Source organism: Lemur catta, chromosome 13 (genome assembly GCF_020740605.2).
Source record: "Lemur catta isolate mLemCat1 chromosome 13, mLemCat1.pri, whole genome shotgun sequence".
NCBI classification, from domain to species: Eukaryota; Metazoa; Chordata; class Mammalia; order Primates; family Lemuridae; genus Lemur; species Lemur catta.
The window spans coordinates 12564147-12587904 of NC_059140.1; the positions used below are offsets into that span (position 1 = coordinate 12564147).

Here is a 23758-nt window from a genome sequence, read left to right on the forward strand (position 1 = left end):
GCGCCTATTGCAGCTCTACTCCTGTGAGACTATGTGCGTTTCTTCCATTTTCTACAGTTTTCTCATCATGAAACAAGGATAATTCTCTACTCCATAGAGCTGGGAGAAGGGCAGCACTGCTCCTGACTTGTCACATGACCCATCAATGGGTCTTGACCATTAGGCAGGTCTCCTGGCGCAGGGCGGTGGTGGAGGTGGAAGACAGCAACCTCGGTGCCAGGTGCAGGGTGTGTGGCCTCGTGCCTGCCACGCCCCTCACCTGAATCTCAGCACCTTCACCGGGAATGACAGCCTCTCTGTGGCAGGACTGCTATAAAGATTTAACAGTAAGTACACAAAGTCCCTCGCACAGTGTCTACACATAGCAGATGATAAATGGTGGCTGTATTTGCACACGCTAGTGATGCTGGACACCTTTATTTAAAGTTGGCTTGCTTAAACAAGCCATTTTCTCTTTCAGTAAAAAAGTTCTACTTTACTGAAGCACTGAATGGTACAAATCAAGAGTTAACCTGTCACTCCGTTTGTAATAACTTCCTTTTATATTGGGAAAATACCAACCACATCTTTATGAACAAAATCAGGTAATATGAAGTATTTGAGTTAAGAAAAGAGCACTGACCTAATACTTTTCTTCATTCCACTTATGTATTTCCTGTCATCCTTTTTGGGACGAGGGGGGTACAGCACACTTGTGTGTTGGGTTTGGGGGGTTAAAACTGAATAGTTAAATATTCTGAAACAAAGCCCTCATGCAAACCTCAAGAGGCTGCTTTGACTTGGCAGCACGACCCGTATTTGCTGTCCCACTGTTTGCCATGACTGTGACTTCCTGAGCCCTCCACATACACTCAGGATGAGACAGGGTGACGAGAGAACACGGTGCCTAAAAAACAGCAGTCATGGACCACCAATGTTTCCAGACTAAAAAAATCCAGAAGTCTACCTCCCAGACCGCCTAAAACCACCTGGACTCGGGGATTAAAGAGGAATGGACAAGCTAAAACAGGGAGGCTGATGATTGCAGTGAAGTCCTGCTCCACATACGCTGGTGATTCTAGAATCATAAATCACTTTAGATGGAACAAACAAGGAAAGCTAGACCTCCTACAAGAGCTCATTGTGTCTTTAAAAGTGCACAGACTAAGCTTTAATCACTTTGCCTAATAAAAGCTTTTAATACATTTTACCTGGAACACTACATGTGATATTTCAAATAAACGTCTACTCTTTCAAAAATAGTATATAGTACTATGAAATGGCTTTTACTTTGATAAATGCTTTATTACTTTAGCATTGCCAACTACTGATAGTCTCAGGTAGCGACGACTTGCATAGCTCTAATCACACCAAAGAACCACTGGCCAACGTCCCAGTCACTGGAAGGCAAGTCCCTGTGGGTTTGTGACACCTGGAGGACCCCTCCCCACCCCTACCCTCGGCCCCAGGAGCACCACAGCTGCTCCATAAATACCTGATTGAAGGTATGAAGTTTCCTTAGTTCAGTTTAAAATATAAAGTATTATATGATAATGGAAACATTTTAAACCTTTTATCTGAACTGTAATAACTTTGTTATTATAAAAGTATATACTGAAATTCTAAAATATAAGCAACTGTTTTACGTTAGATAGCTTTTCACTAATCTATTTTTCAAAAAGAATTCAGTTCCGGGGTTACCATGATCTTTCTATTGTATCTAATCATGATCTAAATCCTAAATCTTAAGCGTTCTAAGTACTTACTTTTTTTACTGTCCATGGCATTAACAAAAGTGATTTAAAACTCTCAAATCGAATGAAATTCGACTCTGTATTGTATACATTTTTCAAAAGAAAAAATTGGCTAGTCATTTGTCCTTATTAGAAACTTCATTAAAGCTGGGGAAAAAAATATCCAACATTTGAATAACTACATGCTAGTCTCTTATTCACTAAACCTCATTTCTCAGAACCATCCTATACGAAACAGATATTTAATAACTGAAGAACTGCAGATCAAGAGTTAAGCAACTTATTCAAACCAACCACCTGAGGGACAAAGTGGGGTTCCTACACAGCAAGTTTGGCCTCTGTTTGTCCCTCTTCACTACATAGTTGTCTACACCAAAACTGAATAACTATGAAGAAATCCAATATTACCAACTGCATTCCACTGAATCTTCACTCCTGTAACTTCGTTTTCATTATTAGCTCCAATTAAAATAGAAGTGAAAAATTAGCATAGAATTTCATATAAGCAAAGATTTTTAAACTATTTTTATTGCTATTGAATTTTTATCAAGTATTTTAATTCTCACTTATTTTCATATGGTAAACTTTTTGTTCATTATTTGTCAGGGTAAATCTCATCAAATTTAAACACTCCAGATTCTTGAGGTCAGGAGTTCGAGACCAGCCTGAGCAACAGTGAAACCCTGTCTCTACTAAAAATAGAAAAACTTAGCTGGGCATGGTGGCACACACTTGTAGTCCCATCTATCCAGGAGGCTGAGGTAGGAGGATCGCGTGAGCCCAAGAGTTTGAGGTTGCAGTGAGCTATGACGCTCTGCTGCACTCTAGCCCCAGTGACAGAGTGAGATTCTGTCTTAAAAAAAATAAGCCAATCAGAAAACAACTTACTGTTTCACTTATAATAAATACATACCACAAAGATACTTAGATCCTACAGTGACATTACTCAATTCTTCCTTGTAGTAGCTTCACAGGGACTGTGAAACAAACTATGGAGAGAAACCAATTTCACCATTTTAGAAGTCAAAATGAACCATCTATCAGTTAGAAATGGAAATTCCACTGACCCTTTCAATATGTGGGCAGTTAATGACACAAATCAATGCTAGATGCTAGTCTAAATCAGAGGTCACAAAACTATTTCTGCACAGGGCCAGAAAGTAGTTTTTGCTTTTCAGGCCAAATGGTCTCTGCTGCAACTATTCAACTCTGCCGTTTTGCAAAAGCAGCCACACACAATACATACCCAAACAAGCATGGCTGTGTTCTAATGAAGCTTTATTTATGGACACAAGCATTTAAATTTTGTATTTTTTCATGTGTCCTGCAATGATTTTTTTTTTTTTTAGCCATTTAAAAATGTAAAGACCATTCTTAGTTCACAGGCTGTACAATTATGGTGGTGGGCTGGATTGATGGGTAGGCAGTAATTTCCTGATCCTTGGTCTAAATACATATTCTCTTCACATTTATTTATGTGCTGGCATTAGGTAACTTCTACTTCATTATTAAGTGAGAACAATAATACAAAATTTGCTTAAGGCTTTGTCTAAACTGCTGGTATTTAAATTTTTAAGACAAAACTTTTTAAGTTACTTATGTCAAAATTAAATATACCGCTAGAGAAACAAACTGGCCAAGTTTCATTTATTTCTTGACGTAAAATCTGTACAGCTCTCAAACATACAGCAGGAAGCACACTTTAGTTTCACAATAGCATCTGGCTGTACTTCCAATTATAATACAGCAAGTGCAAGTTCACTTGGAAATGTACATTTATACACCTTATATAAATTAAAGATGACTACACTGTGATTTGTGATAGCAAAAGCATGATTGGGAGTTCCATGACTAGACCACTTCTGTTTAGTAAAAATGTACCCAATCATTTAAAAATGGCCGTCTGGGGAACGGGCCAGTGTACAAAATATTTGTCACGTAAAATTTAACCATTTACCTTTTTAAAAATAATCTTTGAACTTTAAACCTTTGTTATTGAATTGTTTTATGGATACACATTATAGTAGCAAGAAACAAATTTACCATCAGCTGTATTTTTGGCAACTTGGCTAATTTAAAAAAAATTTTCATAAAGTAATAACAGTACTTTCATTAGAAGAAAATAGCTAAATCTTTTCTTTCCACGTTTAATGTTAGGTTGCTTTTAGTCATTCCCCCCCCCAAAAAAAATCAGTCTGAGACATACTTAAATGTTTAATTCAAACCTATATTTGGAGTTTCTAAAATGCTGATCCACAGACCACTTTGTTACACATGTGTACCAATAAAAACAAAAGGCCAAGGAATCACTGCCACCCCTATAAAAGGAATGGCCCCTTTTCTAACATTCTTTAAAAATATACATTTTACAATCCTTACACCTCAACAAAGGTGGCAACATAATAAATACACTGGTTTGTTCTGCTCTTCTCACTCCTCAATGAATGTCCACAAACTACCTGTTATAAGCCCTCTCTTTTTTGGATTTCTCCAGTGCTTTGTCCATTGTTTTCTCACTTTCCCCTCGACATTTGGGACAGTACCACTTGCCCTTTGGTTTATGGTTGAGGCCCACGCATGAGAAGTGGAACCACTCAATGGGGCACTCGTCGTTGTCACAGCCGATCATCTCTCCATAGGAGACCTGATTGCACAGACAGTACGTCGGCTCGTTGGGGTCGATGGGCAGGTCTGCGGGGGATGCCTCCCTCTCTGCTTTGGCCTTGGAGCGTTTCTTTTTCTTTGAGGTTTTTGCTTTCTTCTCCTTGGGCGTTCCTGAGGTGATGTCGTCGTGGTCATGATTATTAGACGCATTCTCTCGATTCTCGTTGTTGCGCTGTCGCCGGGATCTCTTGTTATTTGGCTTTTCTGCCTGCGTGATTGTCTCATTCTTCGACTTGTCTTGGCCGGCTTTGCCGCTGTTGCCAGTGGCGTCGCCCACCTCCTGATGCGCCTCGAAGAGTTCCACGTGACTGTCCACCTGTCTGGCCCGGTTCTCAACCAGCTCCACCATCTGGCTCACGATCTGGATCTTCTCGTCGCCCAGCTCCTGGCTCCGGATCAGGGCTCTCTGAATGCAGTGTAACATCCGCCTCTTCTGCGTGCCGTCCGTCTCCCGTTTAAACTTCTCGTAATAGTCATCCAGCTCCTTCAGGATTTCTACAAATGAAGAGACATGCATTACACATCCATGCTGTGAGCACTAGTGAAGACATTCACGCCAATTAAATAAGACTTTAATTGCCTAGTCTATAAAAAAGTAATTGCAAAGTATCAAAATGACCAATGCAAGGCTTCCCCATATAAAAATCTTACAACTTATAAGCCTTTCTGGAGGACTTTCTTTTCCTACTGAAAAAATCTCTGAAACTAAATACAAATGCCAACACAGATCCATTTAGCAAAGTGCTACTCTAAGCACCCCAAGGGACTCTGTATGCAGTTCAGAAGCATGGGTGACAAATACTCCTGAGGTAATTAAGGGGAAAAGTTCAAATTAGCTAAAGCACTTGGACCCAAATTTTTATTATTTTCTATTACATTAATGATTATGTCCTATATTGCCATTTTTGTTAAAATATTTTTATTTGAATAAAATTATTTATAATTATGTAGTAATACTAAATTCATTACATTATATATGAGCACATAAAATTTTAATTATTTATTATAAATCATTTATATTTTTACATATCTTATTTATTTTGTTTTTAATTATTATGGGTACATAATAGTTGTATATCTTTATAGGTACATATGATGTTTTGATACAAGCATACAATGTGCATTAATCAAATCAGGGAAATTGGGGTATCTGTTACCTCAGGCATTTATCATTTCTCTGTGTTAAGAACATTCCAATTCTACTCTTTAAAGTATACCCTAACTTATTGTTGATTATAGTCACTTTGTTGTGCTGTCAAATATTGTTCTTTCTATCTAACTGTATTTTTGTGCCCATTAACCATCCCCACTTTACCCACCCCCCTCCCTACTACTCTTCCCAGCCTCTGGCAACCATCATGAACTCTCCATCACTTTTTTGAATATTTTATTCAAATTAAAAAATACCTTTATTCTTTTTATTTTAATGTAACAACATCTAGAATATCCTATTAGAGAATGTATATAAATTTATATAATAGCTCTCTGTGGTTAAAGAATGGGATTAATAGGCCATGTCTAAATGACTTTGTGACCGAGGTTCTCAGTTTATCAGTTATTGTATGTTTATTTTAGCATGTTATCCCTCTAATTAGTAAAGACAAGAATGGTTTGGTCACAATAAACCAGACAACTTTGCCCCGCTTTAAAACAAAGGTGACAGATTTTACTTTTCCATCTACTGCTTAAAACACTATCTTCATATCTATAAAAGTCAACAGATTTTAAAACATTATAAAAAACAAATTAAAAACCTTCAGTATTAAATTCAAACGTTCTTAGTCAGGTTAGAAGAGACTGTATGTGATTTTAAAATGTAATTTGCCAAGTGTAATTAGGCAATTTCTCAAGAATAAAAGCTTTTAAATAACCTAATTGAAATAAAGCAAGTAAATAGTTTTGCCAAAGTCTATTTAAATACACAGAAATTTCCAGAGTTATTTTTCTCAAATGGTAACCATTAAATTAATTTTTCTCCTAAAATTCTTTTGCACCTCTTAAAACAAGGCAGCTACACTGCTTTCCAACTAGGAAGTGTGTGGAGAGGGATGAGAATGGGAGGGAGTGTCTAAAACATTGCCACCACCCTTTCTACATCTTATCCCCAAGTAGTATAAGATGTACACCAACACTAGAGTAAATCCTATGAACTTAGGCCAATACTGAAGCTTGCCTAAATATAATAGTAAGTATTCTCTTCTAGGCTATAGTCTTATAAAGGAAAATAAAAACCTCAGGACCCCCCCCACCAAACTCCTTATACAAAGGGAAGGTGAAGCCTGGCAGCTGAGTCATGCAAACACCCCCTTCCAAATGAATCACTGTTATGAACACTATGCATTAGCCAGATACTCACTGAAAGGTAAAAGGCCTCAAGGCATCTAGGAAGGACTGCCCCCACAGATCATTCATAAGGAAACTCTTTGCTGGCCTCCGGCCTGAAGTCTGAGCCTAGCTTCTAACACTAAAGTCTGTTTGATTCCACACTGATGATGCTGTTTACAAGCTAAATCTTCCCAAGTACAAACCAGAGACTGTATGACATCAATCATTCCTCCACTTACCCAAATAATTGATTCTTCCTTTACTCCCCTTTTCTCTTCAAACATTCACCTTAGCTTATGTAAAATGTAGATTTCCTGGGCACTAACTAAAGTCTTTCAAGAATGTAATGACTTGTGTTACTCAACTCCCAGGCCACAGACACCCCCCCCCCCCACTGCCCCTACCCCACCCCCAAATGTCTAGATACTAAACATCCTAAAAACCTCTTTGGAAAAAAGTTACAGACACATCTGTGGCTTGCATCTCCACTGACCCCCCACTCCACCCCCTTTGCCTAAAGCTGGCTTAATAAACTTCCAGTAATAGAGATCCTTGCCTCAGTCACTCCTTTCAGTTGTCACTCTCAAACTAATGACATCTCTGAAGATACTTCCTAGAGAACAAGGGAAACTGCCACCAGAAAGGAGGAATGCCATAGTCTCAGTCTCTTAGAGTAATTAATCCTGAAAATAAACAGTTGTGCTCAACTTATCCAACTACTATCAATTTATCCAATTTATTTATCATAAATGTTAAAATATAAGTTTGTGTCATTTATTTTTAAATGGAACACAAGTTACAAAATGGTATGATTTGGTTTAATCTGTAATCAAATTTCTAAAGACAATGCTGGTATTTCATAGAAAAGAACAATTCTACCATATTGCTAATTTAAAATTTAGTAAACATACAGCTTCTTTTAGATCACATGCAAGCTTACATACAGCTGAAGCCTCACTTGTTGGAAGATAAACAAATACCCCAATAACAAAATTACCAAGAGGTAATTCTGTTACCTACACAATGGCATATATTCTTAGATGCCCCAAGTAAAGTGCTCTATCAATAAATGCCAGTAGGTACAAATATTTACAAGCATGAACGGTAACACCACTACTAAATAATAGGAAGGCATCCTGCCACTCTCTGCTGCTTCAGTTCCATCAGCTCAGCTTCAGAAAAACTGCTGCTGACTCTTCTAAACCTGTCCCACACCAACCTTACCATCGGAAAGCAACAACGTATGGAAAGAATTTAAGGATCAAATGAGATTGTACCAAAATTTAATTTGGTTTGTCCAATTATCAAAAATACACTTTAATTTTACATGAAGGTTGCACTGAAGTTCTTTATGAGGCAGGCTTCCCTGCGGGTGGGTATTTTTATAAAATACTTGAAAAATGATTCAAGCAAACTCAAATACCGTTTAAAATTGGTAAACTAATTATAATCCATCCTTATGGATTAATCTATAATTGATATGTACTAAGCAAAAGACTGTTAACCAAGTTTGACTTGCCACAGAGTAGTTCTGCACATATAAAAGCTTAATCTTTTCGAACTGTGCGGCACATCCCAACATTTACAGCGAAATTCAACTGGATGAGTGACGATCGTCACCATGAAAGATGTGTGAGCTCCACACTCTCCCAGCTGCACCGGCAGAAACGCACAGCGGGGGACAAGACTGCGATATTCTCTGAAGCCAAAAAAGTATATTATCCCAGGTTAACCGGAAGAAAGAATTTTTGACTCTGAAGCAGCAAGCCAGGCTCTCCACAGTGACAAGAGGAATAAAGAGGTTTTGAGGGTATACTGCCATGGATGTCAGAATATTATAAAAGCCAACTTTTTCGTCGTCTTAACGCCGGGGAAGGCGAACCCCGCCCCGCACACTTGTTCTTTTTCTTAATCGCCAAACGCTCGGTATCTTCCCGGTCCCCACTCCCTTTCCGTTCACAGCGGGGCGGGCCCGTTCAGTCCCGGGACCCTCTTCTAGAAAAGCCCCAGAGCCGGGACCCCGAGCGGAGACACGCCCGCGGTCACTCACGCTCTCCCGGCCACGCGCGGCCGCACCCTCAGATCAGTAGAGAGGTGGCCCAGGGCCCTCTGCGGGCCTGTCCTGCGGGTTGCCAGGGCGGGCGGGCGGCCCGAGCCGCACCACCAGCCCGCGGCAGGCACCATTGCCCCGCGGCCGGAAGTGACCGAGCTCGGTGGGGCACTCGCCGGGCCTCCCGCCAATAAGGAGGGGGCAAAGCCCCGCCCCTAGAGCTGCCACCTATGAGGATCGCCGGACCGGAGGGCGGCGGCCAGGCGGAGCGCCAATCACAGGGCAGGGCCCGAAAGCACGTCCCGCCCCAGCAGCATCAAGGGCCAATCCAAGGCCTGAGGCCGGGCGACCTGAAGACATTCAAATCAACTCGACCTCCTCCCTGCACCCCGCCCCTCTCCGAAAGAGAAAAAAAGAAGGCAGCGGAAACACAGATCCATGCCAGTCACTGCACAAGGCACACCCTCATCCGGCCCAGCGACGAATCGCTCCACAGCAGGCGGATAAGGACATTCCACAGGGAACGTCAAAACCAATCATAGTGAGGCCAAGGCGGGACGTTCCGCAATATGCTAATGAGACTCCTATAAAAAATCACTGCGAAGCTGCGTCGCGGGTAGAGCGCGCAGGGGCGCTTTCCCCGCCGGAGGATTTGGTGTGCTGTGGAGAGAGCGGTCGATTTTTTTTTTTTCACCCTCCCCCAACTCTTCCGTTTCCCTGCTGCGCAGCCCTGTAAACATTTGTAAACTCCGAGCGACGATCCACATTCAAAACGCAGCCCCCAAAGCTTTGCCTGACCTCGCAGGAAAGTTTCCCCAACAGCCAACAATTCCCGGAGGACACGAGCCTTCCACCTCTCTCTGATACTCTGGGCGGCCGCGGCTGCAGAGAAGGACCCACAGGTTCTCTCACCTGCCACGTTCCTCTCCTTGCCAGCAATCTGCCCGCGCCCCCCGAGCGCCGCGCAGATGGGCGCCTTCCCCGCCTCCGCTCCTCCCCTTCCCTTCCCCACTGCACAGAGAAAAGCCCACGTCCTCCGCAAACTACACCCGGCGGCGTCGCCCCTCTCGGTCGGCCCCTACTCCGCGTCCAGCGCCAAGGGAGGGCCGGAGGGGGCTGGGCGGGGGCGGCCGAGCTACCCCAAGCCGAGTACCCCATACTTTATGTAACACTCGGATTCAGGACTGGGTGGGGGGTGGCGACGAGGGGCCGGGGGAGCAGCGGCGCTCCGGATCGACGCAGCAGGTCCGCGAACCCCCTGGCCCGCAGCCGCCCCCCTCCAGCAGCCCGGTCTCCGCGCCCTGCAGCCCCAAGCGCCGGCACATCCCTCCATCTCGCGCCGTAATCTGCGCCCCTTCCTAGAGGACACAGTTTAGACCCGCCGCCCCCTCCCCCGCAGCACCCGCCTCATCACTTCACTACAAAGAGCGCTTTGGTCGCCCAGCCTTGCAGCGAGACCTCTCGTGCCTCCTTCCTCCTCCGTGTCCCGGGCTTTGCACACAAGGACCTTGGCGAATCAAAGGCGCCCAGACCTTTTGTTCCTGCCCCAGTCGAGGGCCGCCGCTGCGGAGCTGGCCGCGTCCTCCAGTCCCCAGCAGGACCGGACCGGCCCGGCCCGCGGCGAGCCCGGACCCGCGGGGATGGAAGCGGCCGCCCCCGCCCATCCATCACCCGGCCGTACCTTGGTATTTCGCGTCGATCTCCCGCATCAGCGAGACGTTTCTCTGCAAGTCGAAAGGCAGAGACTCGATGGAGTCCAGGTAGTCCTCCACATAGTTCACCAGGTGGACCTGCTCCCCGTTGGCAGGACTCAACATGGTTCACCCCGGAGGTCCCCGGCGACTCGGCGCGGCTTTCCGCTTCCTTCACCCCCCGCCCCCCTCAAAAAATAGCACTGCAAAATGCAAAGCCCTCGCTCTCCCGGCGCCCCCCCGCCGGATCCGGCCCCGGCCCGGCGGCTACATCTGCCGAGCCGGCCGCGCCGCCTCCGGGGCCGCGGGGACCCCGGCGCCTGCGGGCGCGGGCCGCGGTGGCGGTGGCTACCCGGGCGCACGCCCCAGCCGGCCGCGCAGGCCCCCTCCCAGGCGGCGGGGCGGGCGCTGGGGGCCGCGCGTACGAGCGCGCACACACCGGCGGGAGAGGGCCGAGCGCCGCGGCCGCCACCGCCCACCCGCCCGTCAGGCCGGGGAGGAGAGCGCAGCGGAGCAGGCAGCGGGAAGGGGCGCGCTCCGCCGCCCGCCGCGCCGCACTTGTCCAACGTGGAAAACCCAAATACCAGTTTCAAACACTTGGGAAACATTCAGCCCCGCGGCGCAGCGCGCATGCGCCCCGCCCCCCGCCCGCTTTCCCCCCTCTGGCGGCGGCCCCGCCCCCCGCCGCATTCACGCCCCTCACCGTCCCGGGCCTGGGGGACGGCGGGGCCCAGAGGACGGCCCGCGCGGAGGCGTGGCCTCGCCCGTCACTTTTGCCGGGGGGGAGGGTCGCTGAGGGGGACAGCGGCAGAGCCGCCGGGGCGGGGGCAGCCGGCGGGGGCAGCCGGCGAGGCGCAAACTTTACTAGGAGTTTGGCACTTGGTGGCAGAGCCTGTTGGGTGACGCTGCACGCCCCCCGGGGAACGAGGGGTGGAGGCCTGCTTCGGTGAAAATCCGCCCGGTACCGAGTGGGCTGCGGGACTGCCGCCTCCAAAACCTCAACATGCACAGACCATCACCCCGTCTACCCTCAACCCCTCTCCCCGGTAGTCGCCCGGCAGCGCGATATAAGTACGGCCTAGAACAGAACTGGCAGCCCCAGCAGCCAATAGACCTGCCGCCCTTACCTTGGCAGCCCAATGAAGACGAAGAGAAGGCGGAGTGACCCTGGGTACCTCCTCCCAGCCTCTTACTATTAGAAACCCAGGTCGTCTGGGAGGCGGAAAGAGAGGGCGGGGCGCAGCACGGGCGGAAGTGGTGGCGCATGCGCGCTTGTCCCCCCTGAGGCCTCAAAGCCGCGGCCGCGGGCCCGCGCGGGAGCAGACCTAGGATTACGCGGCCGTACTACCACTCCCAGCAGCCTCGGCGGCTTCCGCGCCTGCGTTGCTCGTCACCTCCCTCCCTTTGTGTCGCCTCCCGGAGCCCAGTTTGGAAAGGTTTGGAGACAAAGGGCCCCAAGAGGGATGCTGCTCCCCAGGGTCTAGTCCCCGCAGAGGGCAGGCCCGTGGAAGCGACGCTTTCCCTAGACCCTTGCCCCTTCCCCGTCCCATGCCATGAAGTGCGCTTCGAGTCCGCTCCCCGCACTTGGGAGGACGCCCAAACCAAGGGGGCGTCCGGCTGGCCAGCGACCGGGGTCCCTCCCCCAGAGCTCCTCTCCCCGCCCAAAACTCCCGGATTTACGGCTTTCTGAAAAGCCCGGACGCCGAGCGCACCCGTTGCCTAGACGACGGGCCCCGACCGCAGGCTCCGCCCCGTTCCGGTGGAGGAACGGCCCCGGGGCGTGGTTACGCTCGCCACGCCGAGGCCGGGCGCTCCCGCCTTTGTCCCTGTTCGCCCGGCCGCCGCGGGTACAGCTCGGCCGTGGACCTGGCCTGGCTGTGGCTCCCGAGGGCCTCTCCGGGGTCGTCCCGAGAGCCGCGCTGGCCACGCCTGGCTGCCGCTGTTTCCCTGGTTTGCTTCTGCTTTGAGCCCTCCTCTGTCTTGCTATTTGTATCGTCTTTTTTCCGCCGGGTTGGAGAGCCGTGCCTAGTCTTTAAGCCTTCCCGTCAGATTTTATCTTTCTCGGAGAGTCGGGTCGGTGATACTGTATATGGTGTTCTGTGAGCTAAGCTCAACCCCCAGCCCTTGTAATGTCTCTGTCAGCTCAGCGCTAGCGCAGTTCTCCATTTTTCTTGCTCTCTTAATTTGGACAGTGTCGGCTTTCAGTTTGTATTTCTCGGGTTCATCCTGTTGCGAAACAGGATACACTACCTTAGACAAAATAATTGCAGTTTAAATGGCTGCATATTCTGGTGTTACGTTTTCGATGAAACACTGCATGACATTTGAAACCATTTGAAAATTTTAAAAAGTATTCTGTGCAATACAGTAACATTTCAGATTAACCCAGTAAATAGATTAACTGCAGTTCATTCCAGCGATTTATATTTTATGATACGGATGTCAGTACAGCAAATGAGACTAAATCGACCTGTTTTTTATTTGGAATTAGATTGTTCACATTGGAACGTTGCTGCAGTGATAAATGACGACTACTGTTTACACTCTGAAGTGGATTTAATCTTCACTCTTAAGCACTTGCATCTTACCCCTACATCAGGAGAGCGTTCGCTTTGATATTTGGAGAAATAGTTATTAGTTTTACTTATAGATTCACACTTCTTCCGGTCTTGGCCCAGTTAAAAGCAAATGAGTAAAGTTTCATTTCTCCCAACATTTATTGGCCGTTGGTCTTCGCAAAAGACTATAACGTTCTGTGGAAACAGAAACGTGGAATAGAGTGTATAGAGGGGGTACAACGCTGAATGTGAAAAATGCCTTTTTACGCTGGGGAGACAGTAATGAATAAGGAACTTATATTCTGTAAAACTTTTAATTCACCTCTTGGACTAAAAAGTCAGAAAATTTTATTTTTTTATTGGCTTTACATTGTGGTTTTCTTCAGTTTTCTTAACAAGCTTAGAAGGCCAGTAGATAAAACATACTTAAATATGCCACTAAGGAAAAGTGCTTAATTTTGAAGAAACGCTGAAGAATCTTGGCTGTTTCAATTTTGCTTCTTGTGGTGTATTACAAAAATAGATGTTAAAACTTTTTCCAAAAATTATATTTTTAGTTCAGCTGGAGATGCTCAAACCTATGGGAATAAAAGATAACAGATGAACATACAACTATTTATGTTTTGAGGTGCTTAAAAATAAATGCTAAGTCATTCATCTTAAGCTTGAAAAGCCCTATACAGTATGCTGCCATAATCTACTCTACTTTAGATTTACAAGATTTTACCTTGAAAGAAAATGGAATACTGAGAACTACATTTGGTTGTTGTCATTAAGTATTAAAAAAATGGCATTTGTGATATTTTGGAGTCCCTAATTTTAATACACTTCCTTGTTCTGAACTAGATTGGGGAGATGACTTCAAGTTAAGAGCATCCTCTTTTTTGGTATATATGCTACTAAATCTTCCCATTTTACTTTACCTTAATATACAGTATGCAAAAGGAGTCATATTTGTAATAATCATTAAATAATGGGTTATGTTTGTCACTGTTTTGATGATCCTCCAAAGTCTCAGGAAAGCATAGAATTGCTGCCAGCGAAGGGCTGAACACATATGTGACCAATTTTCTGAAGACAGAAGATGCCATTGTTAATTTAAAGTCAGGATTTTCTATGGCCAATTCAAATATGCCTGCTATCCAGATTCATGTGTACATTTGGTCTTCAGTGTTACCATACATGTTTCCAAATTTCGACTTTAGCTCTTTCCTTCCATTCCTAGTGTTCTCACAGATTGTAGCCAAGCTTTTTGTTCATTTGCCATTTTTAATGGCACTTCTAATATCTGAATCAGAGCTTCTCTACCAGGTATTTCACTGCCCAGATTTCCTCCCACCTGCACAACAGGTGGATTTCATGAGGGATTAATTCAATAACATTCAACAAGCCCTTTTCTGAATTTAGTGCAGGATACAGTGAGAAGTGCAAAAGAATTTACAATCTAGAGTACTCAGGAGAGAAACACACATTGCACTAGAAACAAGACAATTACAAAATAAAAAAGTACTGCACTGGCAGTGACAAAGTGATATTCCAGGAGAATTTAGAGTAGTTGGGAACATGAGTGGTTAGCACTGACGTACAGTATAGGGTCTCCTAATTCTGAAGAAGTTCCATCTAACATTTTAGCCTTATACATTAGAACAGCTTTACATTAGACTACAGTCTAGCTCGAGACAGAATTGTAGAATTGGACTCCAGGATACTCAGAAAACATTAAGTACTCTAGGAACACACTTGTTTGTCTCAATCATTTGCTTTTCAATGGGACATCGAAGCAAACTAAAAGAACGGAGGAACCTCTGCTGTTTTGAGTACTGCAAAAGCAAGACGGTTTTTTTTTGGGGGGGGGGTGCGAGGCGTAGACACTATATTGCAAGATCCCAGTAGGGGCACATTGGTCGAGAAAATTTGAATGGGTTCTCAAGATACGGGATGATAGAACTTTTAACCTTAACATGAATCCCAAGCAGACATTTGCAGCTTCACATACTTGATGAATCGGTAGGTTCCTGGCTTTGGTCGTTGAATCCCGAGATTCCAGGACAGAGTGTTGGGGTGCACACGTGCTGTGTGTACCGGGGCGCAATCCGTGCTCTGGGGTGCAGACATGCCTCGCGGACTGGCGAGGTCCCGGCGGCGCGCGCCGGCGCCGTGAACGCTCGCCCCAGGACCGCTCAGAGGCCCAGCTCGCCCGCGCCAGCAAGAAGGTAGCGCGCGACCCGCCTCTTCCTGCGGCCTCCGGGTGCCCGCCCTGCCCTCGGCCCCTCGGGCCCCTGTCCCCACCCCCGCAGGGGAGGGCGCAGGCCAGGGCCGACGGGGCTCCGCTTGCTGACGGTCTCTTCCGGGAGTGGGCGGGGCGCAGGCAGGGCCTGGGCGGCGAGGGCGGGACCGGGAGCAGGGGCTGCTCCTGCTCGCGGCTCCGCCCTGTTGCTGTCGCCGGCGCGGGCCGCGGTTATGCTGCGGACGCGCGATCCCGGCCTGGGCGCCCAGCTGCTCCGGGCTGCGCTGGGCCTCGGGAGAGCCGGGCGGCTCGGGCACGCGGGCCGGGTGGCGAGTGGAGGCCGCGAGCGGGCCTGGTTGCGGCCCGCGGGCCAGGACACGGGCGTGCAGGTGTACAACAGCCTCACCAAGAGGAAGGAGCCCCTGATCGTGGCATGCGCTGGAGCCGCCTCCTGGTGCGTGTGCGCGGGCGCGGGCGGCGTAGGGCGGCGCGGGGCCTCAGCTGTCTTGGCACTACTGGGCTCGCGGGGAGTGGTCCCCAACGCTGGGGTGTGTGTACTGCAGACACAGGTTCGGGTGCGAATTGAGCGGTTTAGGTATGGTACCTCGGCTGTGCGTCCCCTACAAGAGGTTACTTTAAAAAAAATAGTGATTATATGATCATTATAACAGTTGAATGCTCTTTCTTGCAAATATGTTTCACTTGGATTTTAACTTTGTTCGTAGGTATAGCTGTGGACCAACTGTGTATGATCATGCACACCTGGGCCATGCTTGGTGAGTTTCCTGGATTCGAATTTTCACATTTCAGGGAACCATTTATTTTGGAAAGGATAAGCCTTTTGCAGGTTTTTTTCATCCCTCAAGTGGCAACTTAAGGGTCCTGAGTAATCACTACATGCCAGGCATTGTGGGAAGCACACATGTTATAGTCTCATTTGGTTCTTAGAGGGATTCTGAGCATTTATACCCATTTTATAGGGGAGGAAACTTAGGGAGGCAATGTGAAACAATGAAAAATTACCTGTTTTGTTAGTGGATTTAGTGACATTAAGAGGTCTTTCCATTTATTTGCCTTTGCTTTGTTGATATAAAGAAAACTTTAAGAAAACAAAGAGAAGTATAACATTTTTAAGAAGCACCACCACCAACAAAAAGGGATCTTTCCAGGGAGTCCAGCTGGCCAGAGTCAACTCCGGTGCTCACCCTCATTAGCTTCCCAGCCTTGGACAAGTCGCTGTTGCTTGGAGACGGAGAAGATAATAGTATCCATCTTTCTGAATCCTCACAACAATTTTAATAAATAATGCCCACAAAGTGCTGCTTAACAGCATACCTGATATTCGACGTGTCATAAGGCTCCACAATTACTGAGGATAAGTGACTTTCCCAAGGTCACACGTTTAGGAAGTGTTGGAACTTGGGTGAAGATGGTTTCTCTGACTGCCAAGAGTTTGCTTTCTTGACTTCTTGACCATAAGACATAGTGCTTCCTATGTTTGTCAAAGTTTCCTAATATTTTGTATATTTACAAAATACAGTATATGAAAATGACTTTTTATACATTTTTTAAGTTCGTATTTATTGTTCAGACCTAGACTAAAAGTAAAAAGTTACATTTACTCTGTACACTTTTAAAAAGGTGATATATCACCCAGCAAGATGGGAACTTTTTATGAGTTTTCTTATAACAAAAATGAAATAGTCTAGGAATTATTTTTTTCCCCCTTCCCTTTGGGCTAACTCATAGTTAATTATCAAAAGCATATTTTGATGTTTTTTTGAATTACAAAATATGTTGGGGAAATATTAAAAACCAAATATCCTTCCAACCTGTGGAATCTCCCCAAAGGTAGAGGAAAAAGAAAATGATTTTCTTATTGAATAAGCAGTAAGCCAGAAGGGAATGATTGCAAAGACAGAAAGAAATTTCACCCTTTCAAAGAACTTTGGGGATGCCACCTGTCTTAATCCATTTGAGCCAATATAACAAAATACCAAAATACTGGGTGGCTTATAAACAGAAATTTACTTCTCGTTGTTCTGGGGCTGAGAAGATCAAGGCACTGGCAAATTCAGTATCTCATGAGGGCCTGCCTGCTGGTGCCTTCTCGCTGTGTCCTCACGTGGTGTAAGGGGCAGGGGTGAGGGAGGCTCTCAGCTCTCTTTTATAACTGATCCCATCTCTGCCCCAGGACCTAATCACCTCCCAAAGGCCCCACTTCCCAATACCATCACCTTGGGGTTAGGATTCAACACGTGAATTTGGTATGGACACGGACTTTCAGACCACAGCACAACGCATTGTTTTAGGTGGGTTTTAACAATTTGGAGTCAGATGACAAGTTAGGTCCATCTCCTCCCCCACACTGGGAAATGGGGCATTGTCTTCCTTTATTACATTTCAGAGATGGTTTCTAGGTTTTCAAAATTTCCTGAGTTGTGAGACTGGCTGGAGGCTTATTTTGGCCATTTAAAAGATTTACATACATTGAAAAGGAGTCTCTTCCCTTATTTCCAGCTAGGAGAATCTAGTTTTACAGTTTTAATTTGTATTTGCCCTTACAAATACAGAAAACAGTACAAGTCTTAAGTGCGCGGCTGAATGAATGTTGTAAGCTCCATCCACGTGGGGCTTTCCCAGGGGCTGGGACTCTCCGCTGGTGTGTCCTCTCCCCAGTGGGGAGGGCGTCCCTGCCCCACCTGTGCTCTGCCTTACCTACTATCTTCCTTCCCCACCTTTCCTCAGTCGTCTCAGTTCTGCAACTGCTTCAGTGGTTATTTGCTCAATCATTGAATTTTTCAGCTCCGACAGGGCAGTGCCTGCTTCAAAGGGCAGAATTTTAGCGAGAACGTGGAGGATGCCTAGGGCTTAGTTCAGCAGAAAAAGACATCCCGAAATACGGCCTCTGATGTTTCCAGAAGAGGTTGGCAGAGGGGTGCAAATCCTTTTTGGGGAGGGAACACATTGGCCAGTTTGGCTTAAATAGGGGAGAGGAGATGGGGAAGAGGTAGGAGGGGTTGGTTGTGGCCAGATTGGGGAGGGTGTTGTATTTTCTGGCCGAAAGGATTTGGGTTTTATCTCACAGTAGATGGAGTCACACTGGAGTGTCTTGAGTGAAGACTCTTAGCACTGACAATAGTCTTAGCCGTCATCATCCACATGCGCAGCCATCATAATCCAGATGCGCATCCTACCTTGATGGAGCTGGAGGGCTGGGACCAGAACAGAAAGAGCCTGCCTGGCAGTCACACAGTCACAGTGGAGTCACAGAAGGAAGCTTAGGTCTCCTGGTGCCAGATGCCTGCAGGGGGTGTGTGTGCATGCCACTGTGTACTCAGCCCACCCACAGCATCTGGGAGCCTCAAGTTGCTGAAGGCCAGGAAGGGCACTTCTGGGACGGCCTGAGCTCCTCTGGGCCAAGAGTGTGATTTGATTCTTGTTTTCATTTGCTTTAGGCTCCTGTTAATTTTTCTTTTAAATCTCATTTCTTGTAGAGTCTCCAAACTCGAGACTAATGAAGGGCATAGTGATGATAATAGCAATAACAGCTTGTGTTTTTAGAATTAGTGCTGCACAGGCTCTAAGATTGTACACAGTGATCCTGTGGGTTACTGGAATTTTGCCCAATTTGTAAGTAAGCAGACTAAGACTTTAAGAGGTTACATATCTTGGCAAGGAGTTTTGAAGATAGCTTTGTCACTGGATTCGAGATTTGGCCTCAGCTATGTTGAGGGTGGGGGGAGATTAAAGCGATACAGTAACAGTTTTATGGACTCAAATTTAGAGAGGCCATATGGATGACAGAGATGAACATGAGATTAGCTGACCTTGAGTTTTAAGCTTGCTTTTATGGGAAACTAGATTCTTGAGATTTTTAAGTGGATTTTTAACCCCTTTGGTTTTAAAAGTCTGAGTTGCCCCTATGTAATATATAAGTAAGCTGGCATTTTAATAGTCTATGTTGGTGTATACATTCTTAGGAGTAATCTTATATGTCTTTAATGGGATTACACTAGATTTGTCATTATTTGCTTTTATCTATTTTGTCATAGTGAAAAATTAGAATTTCTTTAGAACATGAACAGGAATGGTAAAAGCTCTAGTATTTTAACTACCTAGTGAGATTGTAATATGAGTGAATTTTTATATGATCAAACAGATATAAATTTACTTAAACAATAGCTCTAAAACTAAAAATGCTAATATTGTGCCCTGAAATTGGTGCAATATCTTTTCTCATTTGGACCCACAGTGTCCAGTCCGTGAAGAGGCTTTTCCTTTTACTAGCTCCGCTCAAACTGTCAAACATGTTACACAGTTGAGGTCATGTAGCAGCATATTAAAATGTAGCACATTTTTTAATAAGATAACAATGACAACTTTGTGTATTAAATACATCCTGATTTTTTTTGTTTCAGCTCATATGTGAGATTTGATATAATTCGAAGGATCCTAACCAAGGTTTTTGGATGCAACATAGTCATGGTGATGGGTATTACAGATGTGGATGACAAAATAATCCAACGGGCCAATGAGGTAAGCAGATAAGATTTACGTTTATGATAACGTTGTTGATCAGTGTTCTGACCCTTATCTGACGGTGGCTCTTATTTGTATTTTACAAGTAGTTCTCACAGCCTACTGTCCATATGTGGCCCAGTGAGTATAATTTAAGACATGAAACAATGACAAGTTATCAGTGTAATCTTTGTTGTCCTAGTGAAGGAAATTGAATTGTGGTTGCCAAAGCCTTTTGATGCCTTGCCTCATTCTGTGGTGGGCTTCTGGCTCGAGTCTTTAATCCCTGCCCTGGCCCGATCAGCCACCAAGGGAAATAACTTACTTCTCTTTATTGAGGGGATCAGACCCACTGATCCTTGACACTGGACATACTCGTATTTCAGCTAATGATGACTTTAGTTTCTGTGTCTCTTGACAGCTTTTACATTCATTACCATTTGAGTCTGAGAACCCCCGTGTGTGCTAGGGAGAGCAAACTTCATTGCACCTTTTAAAGCACGTTTTATTCAAAATTTAAAAACTTTTTTGGAGTAATTTCAGATCTACAGAAAAATTGCAAGAACAGTACAAAGAACTCCTGCACCCCTTTATCTGGATTTCCTGGTTGTTGTCATTGCCATTGTCACTGTCGTCTTCCCTCTGTCCTCAGACTTTTCCGGCATGCTCCATGTGCATCTGCAGGGACAGGGCCCTTGTGTGCATGGCCCCATGCTCCCATTTAGGAGCTGGGCATTGATGCAGCAGCCAATGCTGGTGACAAGGCCGTCAGTCACAGGCCCCATGCAGGTGTTGCCCCATCCTGCAGCACCTCTTTTTTGATCCAGGACCCCTTCTAGAATCCTGTTATGTCTCTTCAGTCTCCTTCAGTCTGTAGGCGTTCCCTGTCTCATGTCCCTAATGGTCTCACTGTGTAGGATGGCCCTCCGAGTTCATCCACTGGGTGTGTCCCATCTTACAGAAGGTGTCAGGAGGCTGAGCCGAGTCTCCAGGCTATACAGACCTTTGGGGACAGGGCAGCACGCCCAGGGCTTCCAACCTCAGCCCTTTCCAGGCAAGATCCCTCTGCCTGGTGCGAACGGCTTGAGTACCTGTGGCAGGTAGCAGAAGTATCTCTTTCCTGTGCAGGTTGAGAGCTTCTGTGGAGTCTGGCCCCACATGGAGCCTCAGGAAGATGCAGTGGATGAAGGTGACCTCTCAGGCAGGCTGGCAAGATGTTGGGGGTGTCTCCCTGGGTTCTTCCAGGTGGCTGGGGACCCAGGGCCCTATACTTCAGCCCTGCCAGAAGGGCTTTAGGGAGTCCTTTGACTTTGCCTTTCCCTTTTTGGTACTGCCCAGTGTACTGTCTTATAATGGCTGACCCCATTGCTGGTGCCCTAATCAGCATCCTCTCCGAACATTTTGCCCATTTTCACAATTCAGTGCAGTTTAGTATATACTCTATTCATTTGTGTATTAGTAAGCTGTTTACTTCCTTTTCCTGAATCTTATGAAGGAGTTTAAGTAAAGCTGACCTAATTTTGTTGTGAGCAGCTATCCTAGTTGTAGTCTTAATGATACCTTTGCTTTTTCGAAGTTTTCAAGGAGACATACGTTCAAACCACAGCAGTGTTTCTGATGCTTTTTATTTAAAAAAAAACTAGATTTCTTAAGGTATACATGTATGTGTGTGTGTATACTTTAAGTCTGTGAGATTTGAATGATTGCATTTTGCCTGTCATCGCATTGGGGCTTTGTACCTCTTTAACCTCCTAAGTCACACCCCACATCTTATGAATGTGGAGTATCCTCAGACTCCCTTAGAATAATCATTTGGGCAAGGTTTTGGCAATCTAACATAGAAATGGGACAAAACTAATGACTAAAGCATTGACTCAGAAGTCAAAAGGCCACCTTTGGGCTGGAGTGTTTGTCTGAAAGGAGGTTGAACTTGTCATTTGTTAAGTGAACAGGATCCTGCTCTTACCTCTCATGTGGCTGCTTAGAGTAATGGTGTGAGCAGGTCTTTGGGAAGATTCTGAGGGAACTGTATATTCCTATTTTCTACCGATTTGTCTTCTAATCACTAGGTAGTATCCCATTGTGGCTGTTTAGCAGTTCGCCTAGCTCTTCCCCATTCTTGACTGTTTGTATCTTTTCTAGCTGTTGAAAAGAATGCTGCTATGAATATATGTGTTTTTGTTTTGTTTCCCTATAAATGTTTATCCCAAAGTGGAATTACTGGGTCAAAGAGGGAACAGTTTATTTTATGTCTTAGAACTTTTCCTAGACTCAGATTATTGAGAGAAATATTGGCAGTGCTGAAAATTGGCTCGGCCTTCAAAGGCATTTCTTCACATCCTCACCCCTGGCATTTGAGGGTCGGGTTGGGTGGATTTAGGCAGCAAATGAGTGATGTGTGAGGCTGTGTGTGACTGCCTGGTTGCAAGGTAACCTCACGGTGAGGTGGTATGTGGGAACGCAGGCTGGCGAAGAAGGAAGGTCAGCAGTGCAGGGCTTTGGACGGCCATCATACCAACCAGCACCTGAAAGGCAAGCGGTTGGTGACTTCAGGCCTCTCACAAGTCTTCAGAATCAGAGGCAGAAACATCAGTCCCCGTGTCCTGGTGGCTTGGAGCTGGCAGAAGCTGGTCAGGCTCTGGAGGGAGCCTGGTGGCACCAAGAGGCAGATGAGGCCCAGGTATGCGGGGAGAGTGTCATGGAGGAGGTGGGGAGATGGCAGGAATGCTGGCTGGCTGTGGGAGAAGCGGATGGAGAGCCCGGGGTCCAGGTAGGGAGGCTTTCAGGAAGCCATGAGGAGGGACTGGGTGTGCGCTTTCTAAAAATTTTATAATGATTAGAATATGAGAACGTTGGTAGAATTGGTTTGAGCATCTTAACTATAGAGAGTGTTTAATTTTTAACCCCTGAAAATTTCCATACTTATTATATGGCAAGATCCCAAGATGGTATTGCATATTTTTTTCTCAAAATAGTGTCTTATTTCAATATAATAAACCATGTATCTGAAATCCATAATTATAAAAACATGTGTATTTTAGTATTTAAGTGAAAAGGCTCTTCTTTTTATCTAATGCGAGCTTTATTTTTTGAAGGTAAAATAAAAACTTATTTTTTCTCATTTTTTAACATTTTTTATGACATAACATAAAATTTGCCATCTTAACCAATTTTAAGTGTATGTTAAATACGTTCACCCTGTTGTTCAGCCATCACCACCATCCATCTCTAGGACTTTCTCATCTTCCCAAACTGAAACTCTGCACCCGTTGAACACTGCCTCACCTCCCCCTCTCCGTCCCCTGGCTGCCCCTGACTGCCCCCATTCTCCTCCCTGTCCTATGGATTTGGCTACGGCTTCATGTTAATGGGTCATGCAGATTAGTCCTGTTGTGACTGGCCTGTTTCACTGAGCATAATGTTCACGATTCATCCAGCTTGTAGCCTGTGTTAGAATTTCCTTCCTTTTTAAGGCTGAGTATTACTCCACTGTGTGCATAGTCTCTTTCGTTATACTCTGGGGATTAGTTCCAGGACTCTGCCAGTACCAAAGTCAGATACTAAGTCCCTGATACAAAATGGCCCAGTATTTGCATTTAATTTACACTCATCCTCCCATATACTTTAAATCACCTGTAGATTACTTATAATACCTAATATGATGTAAATGCTCTATAGTTATTGTACTGCATTTTTAAAAAATTTATATTTTTTATTGTATTATTATTTTTTATTGAGTTTTAAAATTTTTTTCTTTCTGTTTTTTTGTTGTTGCATATTCTTCCAATGCATTTGTTGGTTTGTTTTTTTTTTTAAATACCTTCCACCTGAGGTTGGTTGAATCCAGCTGAGGTCGGGAGGGCAGACTGCGCCACATTTTCTTTCTTTCTTCTTCCACCAGTGGACACTTGGGTTGCTTCTAATGCAAGCAATTTTGATGATGGTGATATCTTTCATGCCATCTGCTCCAAGACTTGTTTTTAAAATGT

General features: G+C 45.4%; 2 protein-coding genes and 1 long non-coding RNA gene across 10 annotated transcripts in view; 1 reads left to right on the forward strand and 2 right to left on the reverse strand.

Moving 5' to 3' along the window:
• Window positions 1-3939: 3939 nt before the first annotated feature.
• Window positions 3940-11040, reverse strand: ING1 (inhibitor of growth family member 1). 3 transcript variants are annotated; one of them, XM_045567145.1, is made up of 2 exons: window positions 10454-11040; window positions 3940-4892 (listed from the first exon to the last, which is right to left on the reverse strand). In XM_045567145.1, the coding sequence occupies exons 1-2, from the start codon at window positions 10587-10589 to the stop codon at window positions 4189-4191; spliced, it is 840 nt and encodes a 279-aa protein (XP_045423101.1). In that variant the 5' UTR covers window positions 10590-11040; the 3' UTR covers window positions 3940-4188. The 3 variants fall into 3 exon arrangements, with proteins under 3 accessions (XP_045423101.1, XP_045423102.1, XP_045423103.1); XM_045567146.1 differs by lacking the exon at window positions 10454-11040 and adding an exon at window positions 8773-8909; XM_045567147.1 differs by lacking the exon at window positions 10454-11040 and adding an exon at window positions 6962-7015.
• A 708-nt stretch (window positions 11041-11748) lies between these two features.
• CARS2 (cysteinyl-tRNA synthetase 2, mitochondrial) overlaps window positions 11749-23758 on the forward strand; it is a 54890-nt gene continuing 42880 nt past the window's right edge. For 2 of the 6 annotated variants that reach the window (XM_045567327.1, XM_045567328.1), the window contains exons 1-3: window positions 15443-15702; window positions 15974-16024; window positions 19670-19787. In XM_045567327.1, the coding sequence (XP_045423283.1) occupies window positions 15482-15702; window positions 15974-16024; window positions 19670-19787 (390 nt within the window). In that variant the 5' untranslated portion in view covers window positions 15443-15481. Of the gene's footprint in view, window positions 11900-15442; window positions 15703-15973; window positions 16025-17463; window positions 17561-19669; window positions 19788-23758 lie in introns of those variants that run through there. The other 4 variants (XM_045567329.1, XM_045567330.1, XM_045567332.1 and 1 more) reach the window with 3 other exon arrangements.
• Window positions 13353-15354, reverse strand: LOC123649308. Its single transcript, XR_006738960.1, has 2 exons — window positions 15018-15354; window positions 13353-13599 (listed from the first exon to the last, which is right to left on the reverse strand). It is a non-coding gene; the product is annotated as an uncharacterized LOC123649308 (long non-coding RNA).

Coding starts and splice junctions, on each gene's coding strand:
- ING1 (XM_045567145.1), bottom strand. CDS start 10,589: ATGTTGAGTCCTGCCAACGGGGAGCAGGTCCACCTGGTGAACTATGTG. Junction 4,893..10,453: donor GATCGACGCGAAATACCAAG/GTACGGCCGGGT, acceptor CTTCATTTGTAG/AAATCCTGAAGGAGCTGGAT.